The sequence below is a fragment of the Monopterus albus genome, unplaced genomic scaffold (genome assembly GCF_001952655.1).
Source record: "Monopterus albus unplaced genomic scaffold, M_albus_1.0 scaffold186.1, whole genome shotgun sequence".
In the NCBI taxonomy this organism is placed as follows: Eukaryota; Metazoa; Chordata; class Actinopteri; order Synbranchiformes; family Synbranchidae; genus Monopterus; species Monopterus albus.
Genome location: NW_018128066.1, coordinates 3,128,142 through 3,141,398, shown reverse-complemented (window position 1 = coordinate 3,141,398; position 13,257 = coordinate 3,128,142). Strand labels below are relative to the sequence as shown.

Sequence of the window (13,257 nt, the reverse complement as noted above, 5' to 3'; positions counted from 1 at the left end):
GGGGAGAGGCAGCGCCCGCCGAGCGGCCCTGACACTCCTTTTGACCTGTGAGGTGTACAGGTCCTCCATGGAGGGGGGGTAAGGTGTGGGCTCTTCCTCAGGTCCACTGTTTTGAGCATGTTCAGCTCTAGGTTGTTGCGACTACACCATAGGACCAGCTGCTCAACCTCCCATCTGTAGGCTGACTCGTCACCATCTCGGATGAGACCAATGACCGTTATCTCATCTGCAAACTTTAGGAGCTTGACAGAGGGGTCCTTCGCGATGATGGTGTTAAATACCGAGCTGAAGTCCACAAAGAGGGGTCATTGATCGAAAGCTTGTTCCTCAGCTTTTCAGAATACCTTCTCTTTGCTGCCCTGATCTCCCTTGTCAGTGTGTTTCTGACTCAGCTATACAGAATCCTGCCCCCACTTCTGTAGGCCTCCTCTTTGGCACAACAAAGCTGCTTGAGTCTTACTGTGAACCAGGGCTTGTTGTTGTTGTATGTACGGAAGGACTTGGTGGGCATGCACATATCCTCACAAAAGCTGATGTAAGATGTCACAGTGTCAGTGAGTTCATCCAGGTCTGTAGCTGCAGCCTCAAATACACTCCAGTCTGTACAATCAAAGCAGGCCTGTAGCTCTGACTTAGCTTGTTCAGTCCAGCTATTCAATGTTTTGAGCACAGGCTTCACAACTTTAAGTTTCTGCCTGTAGGTTGGAATAAAGTGGACCATACAGTGATCAGAGAGACTGAGGGCTGCACAGGGGACAGAGCGATAAGCATCTTTAATTGCTGTGTGGCAGTGGTCCAGTGTGATTTTGTCCCTGGTGGAACAGGTGATGTGCTGTCTGTATTTTGGCAATTCTTGGGTGAGGTTTGCTCTGTTAAAGTCCCCTAGAACAATGAGTGAGGAGTTGGGATGTTCTAGCTCCACGCTAGTTACCTATTCAGCCAGGAGCTGTGGTGTGTTAGTGTGGGCTTTCGGTTTTAACCCTTGTGTGGTCTTCGGGTCCATGGGACCCATTTTCATTTTTCATTTGAAGAAAAATTATACGATTGATTTTTTTCAAGCTCAGACTCATTGGCCTTGGCTCACTTTCTGTGAAGAACATACAGTATATCACAACACATTTTTTGTGACCACACAACCACACACTGCACCCCCCCACACACACACACATTTATATTACATACAGGGTGTTTGAGGTTTGAGTCCACTACACCTGGGGATAATAAAACTGTGGTTGCAACAATTTTGCATAGTTCAAGCATTTGCTCTGCTCTCTACCTCACAACACCATGCAAACTGACACACATTTTCCCCACTGTCTTTTGGCCATAGCAGCTTTGTATAAGTCAAGCACTCACTCTGTCTGCTCTCACATTCACCTTTAGCATTTTTATTGTGGTCACAGCAGTGCTGGATAGTTCAACCATTTACATCTGTTACCCATGTGCAGGACATAAAGTATTCTTTTGAACTTCTGATGCAAGATTCCATCCTGAACATTATTCTGGGGAATCCACAGAATCCCTGTGGGCTGCAGAAACTGGCAGAGAAATCTTCCATGCAACAATGCCTCTGAAAAGCTTCCACATCATTTCCAGGATTATCCGCTTTCATAACCGAGACAACAGACCAGCTTGACAGCGGCGAGACAAGCTAGGTGCCATCAGGATGGTGTGGGACAAGTGGGTGCACCGCCTCCCCCTGTTTTGCAACCCTGGGCCTAATGTCACCTTTGATGAGCAGCTGATGCCATTTAGGGACCGCTGCCGCTTTATGCAGTATATTCCATCCAAACCAGCAAAATACGGTATAAAGATCTGGGCTGCCTGTGATGCCACTACCTCATATGCTTGGAACTTGCAAGTCTACACAGGAAAGCCTGCTACAGGAGCCCCTAGGAAAAATCAAGCTAAGAGAGCTGTCCTGGACCTGACTCACCAACTTGGTTGACACAACATCAGATGCAACAATTATTTTACCTCACATAAGGCTGGGACAGCAGCTCCTAAAGAGGAAGCTGACCATGGTGGGAACAATTCGGAAAAACAAGCTGAGCTCCCATCCAAACTATTGATTACAAAGACCAACAACAACTCACACCAAACCACCTTTCTCCAACTTTTGTGAACAAAGAATGCTGTGTGGACATTCTGATAGGCAGTGCAGCTGCAATTTATTGGACCTGGACGAAGCTACAGAGGACATGTAACACAGACTTAGAGACTCTTTTTATCAATTGCAAACCTTTTTATTCTCCTTGTGAATTTTTGAGTTTCATTCTGAGTGGTGTGTATTTAAAAACAGAGTTGCTTGTGCATAAAAGTAGTAAGATCCCAGAATAATAACTAGAGAAATGCATTTTCTGAAGAAAATGCATATGGATGCTGAGTGCTGAAGGATCACCCTGAAAATGCTGAACATTTTGACACCTGTATGGTTTTGATAGCTGAAAGTATGCTGAAGTAGAATTTTCCCATTCATTTGAATGGGGCAAGATTTTCAAAATAAAGCTAAATATTTCAAAAGTATGAAGTTTACAAAAGTCCTGAATAGTAGCATGAATATCCTTGAAGAGCTGAACATTTTAATAGCTGAAAGTATGCTGAAGTTGAATTTCCCATTCATGGGATGGGGCAAGATTTTCAGAATAAAGCTAAATATTTCAAAAGTATGAAGTTTACAAAAGTCCTGAATAGTAGCATGAATATCCTTGAAGAGCTGAACATTTTAATAGCTGAAAGTATGCTGAAGTTGAATTTCCCATTCATGGGATGGGGCAAGATTTTCAGAATAAAGCTAAATATTTCAAAAGTATGAAGTTTACAAAAGTCCTGAATAGTAGCATGAATATCCTTGAAGAGCTGAACATTTTAATAGCTGAAAGTATGCTGAAGTTGAATTTCCCATTCATGGGATGGGGCAAGATTTTCAGAATAAAGCTAAATATTTCAAAAGTATGAAGTTTACAAAAGTCCTGAATAGTAGCATGAATATCCTTGAAGAGCTGAACATTTTAATAGCTGAAAGTATGCTGAAGTTGAATTTCCCATTCATGGGATGGGGCAAGATTTTCAGAATAAAGCTAAATATTTCAAAAGTATGAAGTTTACAAAAGTCCTGAATAGTAGCATGAATATCCTTGAAGAGCTGAACATTTTAATAGCTGAAAGTATGCTGAAGTTGAATTTCCCATTCATGGGATGGGGCAAGATTTTCAGAATAAAGCTAAATATTTCAAAAGTATGAAGTTTACAAAAGTCCTGAATAGTAGCATGAATATCCTTGAAGAGCTGAACATTTTAATAGCTGAAAGTATGCTGAAGTTGAATTTCCCATTCATGGGATGGGGCAAGATTTTCAGAATAAAGCTAAATATTTCAAAAGTATGAAGTTTACAAAAGTCCTGAATAGTAGCATGAATATCCTTGAAGAGCTGAACATTTTAATAGCTGAAAGTATGCTGAAGTTGAATTTCCCATTCATGGGATGGGGCAAGATTTTCAGAATAAAGCTAAATATTTCAAAAGTATGAAGTTTACAAAAGTCCTGAATAGTAGCATGAATATCCTTGAAGAGCTGAACATTTTAATAGCTGAACATATGCATAAGCAAAAATTTCCCCATTCATTTGAATGGGGCAAGATTTTCAAAATAAAGCTAAATATTTCAAGAGTATGAAGTTTACAAAAGTTCTGAATAGAAGCATGAATGTCCTTGAAGAGCTGAACATTTTGATAGCTTAAATTATGCTGAAGTGGAATTTTCCCATTCATTTGAATGGGGCAAGATTTTCAAAATAAAGCTAAATATTTTCAAAAGTATGAAGTTTAGAAAACTTCTAAAGAAAAGCATGACTGTCCTTGAAAAGCTGAACATTTTAATAGCTGACAGTATGCAGAAGTAAAAATTTCCCCATTTGACAATTTGATTCCATCTGGTTATACGGTATTGTTTCTGTGATTATTATATTACTGTTTCTATTGAATAGCTGATTAACCAGACCAATGTGGAGTGGAAGAGAGGAAAGGCTGTTTATGTAACTTTCTGCTTTAATAATACTAGTGTCACTGCTTCTGTTACTCGTGCACTATTTCCAGTTACTTGAAAGTATCTCAGAGTAGTCGATCAGTCTTGTTGTTGTTGTTGTTGATTACAGTGTATGTTTATTGTGTTTCAAGGCATTTGGATGGTGTGGTGTTCGACTGTGGCTGTGATATCCGTTGGATCCAGCTGTGGCAGCAGAGAGGAGAGGCCGGACTCCACACGCAGCAGCTGTACTGCAGGAATGGAGCTTCCAAGATACGACTGCACAATATGTACATCCACAACTGTGGTAAGAGGAGGGGAGAAGGAGGAGGAGACAGGGAAGGGTATGGTTGCATTTAAAAAAGAGGAACAAAATAGAAGGGAACCACAACAGAAGAAAGAAGAAGAACCACAACAACTGCAGAAAGGTGGGTGGTGAAACGTAGAATGTGGACAAGGAGACTGAAAAAGTTGGAGAAGGAATAAAAGAGTTAAAGGTAAAATAGAGGAAAGAGAAGAGGATCATGAGCTGAGCTGAGGCAGGAAGAGGAGGAAGTGTGACAGAGTTCAGAGGGTGAATCTGATGTGGGGAGTTGTGTTGATTCTGACAGAGGCTGTAGACTCTGTACTATTATCTCCTGGTGATGACTCATCCCTGTGACATCTAGTATGTGTGGGTGTTTGTTGATATGCATTCAATTGTTTCCTTTGTACTAATTTTATTTCATTAATTAAAAGTGAGTAATTGATTTGGTGTGAAAACATGTAGACAAAAGCAGTTACATAAGTATATTAACATGGACATATGCTGGCCGTGTGTGTGTGTTTTTCAGACTTACCAGAGATCAGTGTGAGCCATAGTAGTGTTTTGGTCATGGAGGGCGACAATGTGACGGTGAGCTGCAATGGATCCGGATCACCGCTGCCTGAAGTAGACTGGACTGTCAGCGGCTTGCACTCCATCAACACACACTTGGTCAGACACACAAACGTTAAAATAAGAGGCAATTCATGCTTTGCTTGTCCATTACAAAATGACACAATGACACAAAAATATCAAGTGTATTAGATATGATTCCAAGATACTTAAACTAGCTGTGGACCATTAGTGGTCACCATTGGTTCTCTTTGAGTCCTCTGGTGTCATTAAAGGTGTATTTCCACTGGAATGTTCCTGGTACTTTCCTTTCACAGGAACTACAGTACAAAAATTGTCCTGGGGTGATTTGTGATTTGGATTTCCACAGAAGGACCAAAGCTCTAAACAAGCCTGCTGATGTATTAAAAGCACCACAGTCTGCATGTAAAATGCTGCATGGTATTTGACCAGCGAGGGACGTTCAGGACTGAAGGCCTCATACCAATAGTTCTTGGGCCTTCAAAAAGTACTACCCCCCTACTGGGGACTTTTTTCAAGGGTGGAACTATGCCCCAGAACAAAATTTTGATGCTGGTTCCTTCAGTGGAAACAGGGCAGGCGATGTACAGTCACAGCCAAAAATATCGAATTTGTCAGATAACACACAGTTTTCTGGAAGAAATAGTGCATAATCTGACAGAAATGCAGGGATGCCAATATTTTTGGCCATGAGTGTATGTGTGTTCTTGAATTGTTCAGCTCTTATTTTTGTTTTACATTGCCCTCTATAGCATTTACCAAACTGCCAAAATCTGTCATGAAGTGGATGTCTCTAGTTGTAATGCAAATGCATTCAAAATATTTCATACATTTTTAAGTGCGTTTATTTTATTTTATGGCATACCTCATCAAGTCTTTGAAAACTTGAATCATGATAATTATACAAACTATATACTATTACAATGGTTTCTCATCAACATGTGTGTTCTCATCTGAAAATATAAATAAGCTATATACTCTTAAGTACATACATATGTTATATAAACATATATAAAAGTTGGTTAATATATGGGTACTCAATTTAAAACCTCAGAATTCAGCTACCTGTGAATAAGCCTGCACTTTTGCAGGTTTGGGCCAAAGGACTTAATTCTAGTGTATGACAGCATTTCCAGATGAATGTTAAACCAGTTTCAAAGAACTAAAAAAAACTCCAAAAATGTTAAGTCAACAACAATCAAATAAAGTGAATGTATTTATTCACAAATGGAGAACGGGGCCTTGACCTAACCAGCTTTGAAGTTATCAAATTAGCTTCACAGCATAGGTCACCTTGTTGATCTCTGCCTGTGTTTAAGATCAGTTTTGTGTGCTTTGTGAGAGGACTGACTTGAACCTACTGCAAGCTGGCTTACCTACTAATCATGCTCCCTGAGACAGGCCCCAGGGACGTCACAGCCGTAATAGCAGAGCTAAACAGCAAGAAGGGGGAACAGCAGTTTTTGACATTGCTGTGTGGATGTATTTGTCATCTGTGTCTTTAATTCTTGTAGTGACTTTTCAGATGTGAGATACCTCTGCCTCCAGCTTGATGTTTTAGGGTAGACTGATATTATAGGTCATCAGGATCAGTGAAGTGGTGAGGAACAGGCCAGGTGAAGGCAAGAAAAGAAACATAAGCATTGTGTTTGGCTGCCTACAGTTGTAAAGTTGTTAGTCTTTGCATTATTGCTGCAATTCTAGCCTTGAGAGAATAGACCAGACTAAATCAGTTAAGTAATTAAGTAGTGTGTACTCACTCCTTTACTTTGTTCTGTTTCTTACCACGGGACTCTAACCAATTAATAATTAACTTTAGCGTTAATTAAATAATGAAAGATTTAAACCCCACTAATATTATGGTAGGACCTATGTACTGTACAGTATATCTTCATGTACCCAAGTATTTCTCTTACTGTTTTTAACTTTCTGTCTATAGTCCAATGTGTACTGGCCGAACATCCACTCTATCAACCTGACACTTTTCAACATCAGCGGAGATGACAACAACTTCCAGCTGACCTGCATTGCAGAAAATGTAGTGGGAATGACTAACTCTTCCATTCAGCTCAACGTGCAGTGTGAGTTGGATTTTTATGGTGTATTGATAAAATCTTTGGGAAAATACTATCCAGTCACTGTAGAGGTGAGAGGAAAGCTGCATTTAAGCTCATAGTGGACACAGTAACTCATGGCTAGTGACAAACATTTCAAACCCACAGGCTCGCCTTCACTTCCTGCTTCTGCTTTGTGTAGCATGTTGCTTGACTTTGCATATTGTTTAGAAAACACTAGTCTCCTTAAACTGTGTAAAGCCTTAAGATACAGAGTTAAGATACAGGTATGTTGACATGAAATATTTGCTTATTCTGATTTTGTAAAATTACTCTAATAATTTGCAGAATTTCCTATGTTTGATATCATCAAAGATAATGGTGGGAAATTAGGAATCTTAAATGCATTTTGGGGAAAAAAAACTGAACCCAGTGGCTTGGCTTGGCTCAAGGTGCATACATAGGGTACTGTAGAGAAATATCACCAGGACAAAAGTAACAGTCATTGTTTGGTTGATACACAGTAGAATAATTGACTTGTTATACCTGAATTACAACACTTGTATTGCAGTATGTCAGTTTGTTTGCTGCATTTTAAAGATTTATTTACTGCAAATAAATTACCATAATAGGGTTATTAGTATGTTTTGTATGTAAAGATTACTGTGGCATTGTGTTGCCACAATATTTCACTGTTCCCTTTAAGACCAATATGGTTTAACTCACAGATTCTGCAGTGCTTTGTGCTAAATTCTAACTTCAGCATGCTAAAATGGCCATACTGACGATGCTGATGTTAAGCAAGCGTAATGTTTGCCATGTTTGGCATCTTAGTTGAGTGTGTTAGCATGCTAATATTTGTTAATTAGAACTAAACACAAACTGTGGTTGATGGAAGTGCCATTAACTTAGGAACTAAACCAAAGTACTGTAGCTATCAGAGTGATTGAAATTTTGACCTGATGATGATGCAAGGTTATTACAGCTCAAGGAGCACATGAAAGTCTGTATCATGTTTTATGGTAATCCATTCAACAACTGGCAAGACATTTCACTAAATACCAAAAAATTTCAGCCTCATGGTGGCAGTACAGAAAATGTCAGATAACCTATTTCTGTCTGGATCAAAGTAATGAACTGAAAGATTGATATTTCCTCGCTCATTAGTGGCATGGCTACTGATGTTTATCTCATGCTGTTCCCTCATGATTAAATATGAACTGTTGACCTAGGGTTGGCAGATAATGATGAATCCAGAGATAATTATTACCAAATTTTGTATGTCCCCTTAGTGGTAAAGAGCACTTTAGTGTCTTTCAGCTCATTTTGTTTTACTGGCCTGCAGCAAATGAGTGACAGACAAAGTTTGTGACTAGCTTGGGAAGCATTTAGCAGGCAAAGAGCAACATTACACTAGATCAAGATATGACATGAATTGCTAATAAACTTATATGGAGATATGGTTAGTTGATGTTATAGCTTAAGGTCACCACTGCTGTTAGTTTAACTGAACACAGTCAGGCAGACAAAAAAGAGCAGTAAGTCAAGAAGCCGACTGTGCTCTGTATATATTTAGAATATAGCTTTACAGTGTGACTGCTTGGAACCAAGATCATTGACTGTTTTTCTTTTGCATAAGATGGTTTTCATGGCAGTTTTGATGGACTTATGCTGGCGACTGAAATTATATCTTGCATTAATGATGCTGACAGTCTAGGATGATAATTTACAACAGGAAAAAAAAAATCTTCTTTCTCAAGCAGAACAGACAAATTATGCAGGTACATTTAGAAAGCAATGGGGTGTTGCACAGTTACAAACCAAATGAAATTGATGTAGCCAATTAGAAAGAATATAGCCTCCAGCCTACATGAAAGCTTAGCCTTGATCTGAGAGGAAAGAAAATAAAAAAAATAAGTAAACCCACAACACTTATAAAGCCATGATTTGATAACGATTACATTGTTCCTATAATGAATTACACACAATGAACTACAGTATAAACGTCAGCAAACTGGGCCTGGGAAGATTTGGGACAGGCTGTATTCAAAGTCAATATTTATCAAAGGTGACATTTTTCCTTTTGTAGCAAGCTGGCTGTTGTAATACACAGTCTATTGTGGTTGTTTGCAGTGTATCCCATTACAGAACAGAGAGTTGTCACCATGCATATCAACAATTCAAACACTCCCTACTGGAGCGGTTCGGCTGTGGACCATGCTAGATTGACTGTGCAACATCTAGCATTCAGGGTTTACTCCACTGACATTCTTTGCTGGTGCAAATTAACTTATTAATTTTTCACCACATGCTCTGATGGTAATTACATTTCCTTTCCTGTGCAGCCTATTGTCTCTGGAAATGTTATAAAATAGCTGCTCTGATTAGAGAGTAATCTGATTGACAGCAAAATTGCCAGCCATCAAATAACATTCTTTGCATTCAAAGATGACTTCCCTATTTTGGCAAAATGGTAATTAACCACAATGCAAATTGTGCAGACCCATTGTTCTGCTGCTGTCTGGAACAGAAGCAGCTCTACAACATTGTGGACTCACATACCATACCATGTTTTTCCCTTATCCTATAGGCATGGTGTGGGTCTCAATTATGGAAACACCACTAGCTACTGTAATACCTGGGTTAGTAGTTCTGTTCTAATTAGGTTATTTTACCCGCGCTGAGACTATATCTGTAAACTAACTGTGCTGCGTCTCACTGGTTAAAATCTTAATCACAATGTGGCAATATCTATCCCATGAAAACAGTTCTCCCTCATCTGTCACCACAAGCCATGATGTCCTATCTGTAGTCTAGCTGGAACATGGCATTTGAAATATGCTACCGGTGTTACCACTAGATAACACTGTACAACTAGCCTTGTACTCAATGTTCTCACTGATCAAAGGCATGTAGTTATCCGATTTTGTCATCTGTATGTTGTCATAGGCCAGTATGAGACTGGCCTGAAAGCCTTGCTGAGGAGAAAATAGATCAGTCCCTTACTGTTCATCAACAAGAGAATTTTGTTTTGTCCTCTTTTTTCCTCTCTATCTTTAGACTACACTGCTATATACCGCCCCCACTCCATGCCTATTTTCCTCTTGCCTCTTTCTTTTCTCTCATCTCTGTATTCTTTTTTTTGTGTGTGTATTTCTTCCTGTGCTCAAAATCACAGCTTTACCAACACATTCACACATAGATGTGCCTTAGCCTTTGGTTTGGTTGAATGACTTTATTGTCACTATTGTCTGCAAGAACAGTATCAGTGAAGCAATTAGAAACTGATGTCCAACATGTGCACGAATTACTCATGTGCGCTCTCCTCCCCTGTGCTGCGTTAACCCCCCACGGCAAGCGCAGTGCATACTGCATCCTATATGAAAATGGCTCCACCCTTTTATACCAACTCACCCAGCAGAGAGACAGCTGACTTGGCTACAAATCCCCTGCAGTCAACCTCCACAGGATGGACTTTAACTTTCCAGCCATGCTCCTATGCCTCCATGGCTAATTCTAAAAAAGAACTGGTACAATACTGTATGTTGTCTGAATATTTTGATTGATGAAGTGGGTGCAAATGTTAGATTACAAATTTCAGAAGGTTAAAAAATTTGTTTGTACAGTAACCCAATTCCAGTGCCAGAAAGGTCTGGGGGGGAGGGGGTTTCCAAAGTTTTTTTTTTATCTGACAGTTCTGATGAAGCATACTGGCAGTTGCTGTTTGATCAGTATTTTCCAAACATTATAAAATGGTCTAGTCTTGTATATATAGTAAGGAGTGGGGGGCAGGGTATTAAATATAGTCCCTTTTATGGGGAAATAGTTCCCTCCATATATCAATTAGGCCAACTTCTTCGAAAAGTACCTATATAGAAAAATTGTTTCATGGGGTTTTCTACTGGATGAGTCCAGGTTTGGTTGTAATTTTAAGTTTAAGTCTCCCCACATATCAAGAGGCCATTTGTTCCCATTACCATAATACCACATGGGCAATGGAAAAGTAGCCCGCCTCCAAAACAATCCACTTGCTCATTCATCTTGGTAGACTACTTTTCCATGGCCCACCCTGTATTAGTGATTTTCTGGAAAAAAAAACCCATCACTTCTTAGGGGTGCATATATGTTTAATAGAGTGACTGGATTCCCTTCTGTGTTCCCTTTTACTAGGATATATTTGCCCTCCTTATCTCCCATTTAAAATACCTTTTCAAAGTTTAACTTATTTGCAGTGAGGATTGCAACTCCTCTCCTGTCTCCTAATTTATATGACGAGAAAAACAAATTGGTGAAGCCCATTCACTTTATTTTTCCATGCTCTTTATCATTTACTGTAGGTGGATTTCTTGTAGATATACTGTTTGGTCAGGGAGCAAGGTAAAAGAACTAAAACCAAACCAGAGAAACTAACCAAGGAACTACTGACAGTTAAATCCCAAAACACAGAGGAGCAAACCCAAAGAAGCCAGGACAGGAAACCAACGTGAGACAAATAAAGAACTTAATGATACAGGCATACAGGGTGAGGTGAGTGGAGATAGCAAGTGCACGAACTGGCAGGGTGTGGTGAACAGAGAATGAACCAACAAGAGACTGAGGGAAAGAATGAGTATATGTGGGCAAGAGAACAGAGAAACAGAGCAACATGTGAAAACGATGAGTGGTGATTGTGCACTGGGACAAAGCTGGGGTAGGTGAGGTGATACAAGACAGGAAACTAACCAAAATAAAAGCACCAAACAGGAAGCAAGACCACAAACCATAACACTATATGGTCTTGTTCGTTCCTCATTTTAAGATAAGATTTTGTTGCGCATGATTGGGTTCAAAAGCTTACTGACATTAAAAAAGATAACATGTATTTTGTTATTGATTATGTGTATCTGCCTGTCACTATATCCTTGGGGTGTCAGAAATGAAACTTACCTGATGTACACCCTGGACAAACAAGACCAAAGAAATGCAAATAAAAGAAACAATAAAAAATGTGTCACTCCAAGGAAGGGATGACCCTGGGCTGAGTTAGAGAGAACATGTAACTGTGGGGGATAGTTTCTCCTGGCTTTAGGCTAAGGACCCTCACTACAGCATCCTTAAGAATAAATAAAAGAGGAGGATTTCCCATTACACAGTGAAAGAATAACTTTCCTTCATGTTCCTCCTGTTTATATATTCTCATCCACTCAGAGCAAAAGGAATGGATATAAACGATAAAACAAGGCAAACCAGGCATAATCCTCATTATAATGTGATTCACAGAGTGTTTATACCATTGTCTGTCTTTCCTGTTTTTAGTTGCCTCATCTGCTATCTGGTACAGCTGTGTCCTATCCTTCTAGAACACTCGTAGTATTGCAGGATGTGGGGTCTGGAAACTAAGATTTCTCTTCTTCAGCACCTATTTTGCTTTTCTGCAGAACCACTGGGAGGGTAGTCCTGGTTTAAGTATATTGGTGTCTCAATCAGAAACACTCACTTCTTTCCCCAAGCTTTGCGTAGAATCTTTGCTCTTATTTTGTAGCTGTAGAATCTGATTATTATAGATTGTTGCTTCTCTTCCTTATGCCTGGTGGGTCTCAGAGCAAGCAAGTGATGTGCTCTCCCTATGTTAAGCCCTGTAGTTGGGGGGATCTCCAGCATGGTCCGCAAAAGTTTTTCCACAAAATCCACCATAGATGACCACTCCGTTCCTTCAGGGACATTGTATTGTATTGTTTTATGTCTTTATAGAAGTCCCTTAACTCTTCCCAACTCTGGTTACACTTGCCTCTTCACTTCAGTGGGAGGTAGTTTTAGCTTCACCATGTGTGTGTATTTTCTTCATTTGCAGGCTCTTACAGCAGTGCTTTTCTTATTTCCATCCTTTTTTCCCATTATTTCCCCTTTTACATATTCCAGTTATAGTAAAAAGTGTAAAATGTAATTTAGTGTAGTTAGTAGGGACAAATATATTTTTCTTCAGAGGAGCAGATTTTCTTAGGCTGCCATTTTGGGTGGTGGCTTCCGGAAGTCTCCTCTTCTGTCTATTTCATGCAAAAGTTGCTCTATCTCTTTGTTTTCCTCACCATCCCTTGTACTGCTGAAATATGTAACAAAACAGCTACAGTATGTGTTTAGTCTCATGCTGCATTTTTGAGGTTATTCAAAGAATTGGTAAAGGTTTTCATCAGCCCAGGGATTGTGGAAGTTTCTTAATTCATGAAGGTCTTTGTAATTAAACCAGTGAGGGTTTAAATAAGGCAAAGAGGACTTTTGGAACAAAAGATAATCTGCTCTTTCCC

At 39.5% G+C, this 13,257-nt stretch overlaps 1 protein-coding gene across 1 annotated transcript in view; it reads left to right on the top strand.

The window, feature by feature from the left end:
• LOC109969925 (NT-3 growth factor receptor-like) overlaps positions 1–13,257 on the top strand; it is a 205,316-nt gene that overhangs the window by 38,193 nt on the left and 153,866 nt on the right. The window contains exons 3-5 of the mRNA XM_020617153.1: positions 4,177–4,331; positions 4,858–5,000; positions 6,862–7,003. Of these exons, the coding sequence (XP_020472809.1) occupies positions 4,177–4,331; positions 4,858–5,000; positions 6,862–7,003 (440 nt within the window). The remainder of the gene's footprint in view (positions 1–4,176; positions 4,332–4,857; positions 5,001–6,861; positions 7,004–13,257) is intronic.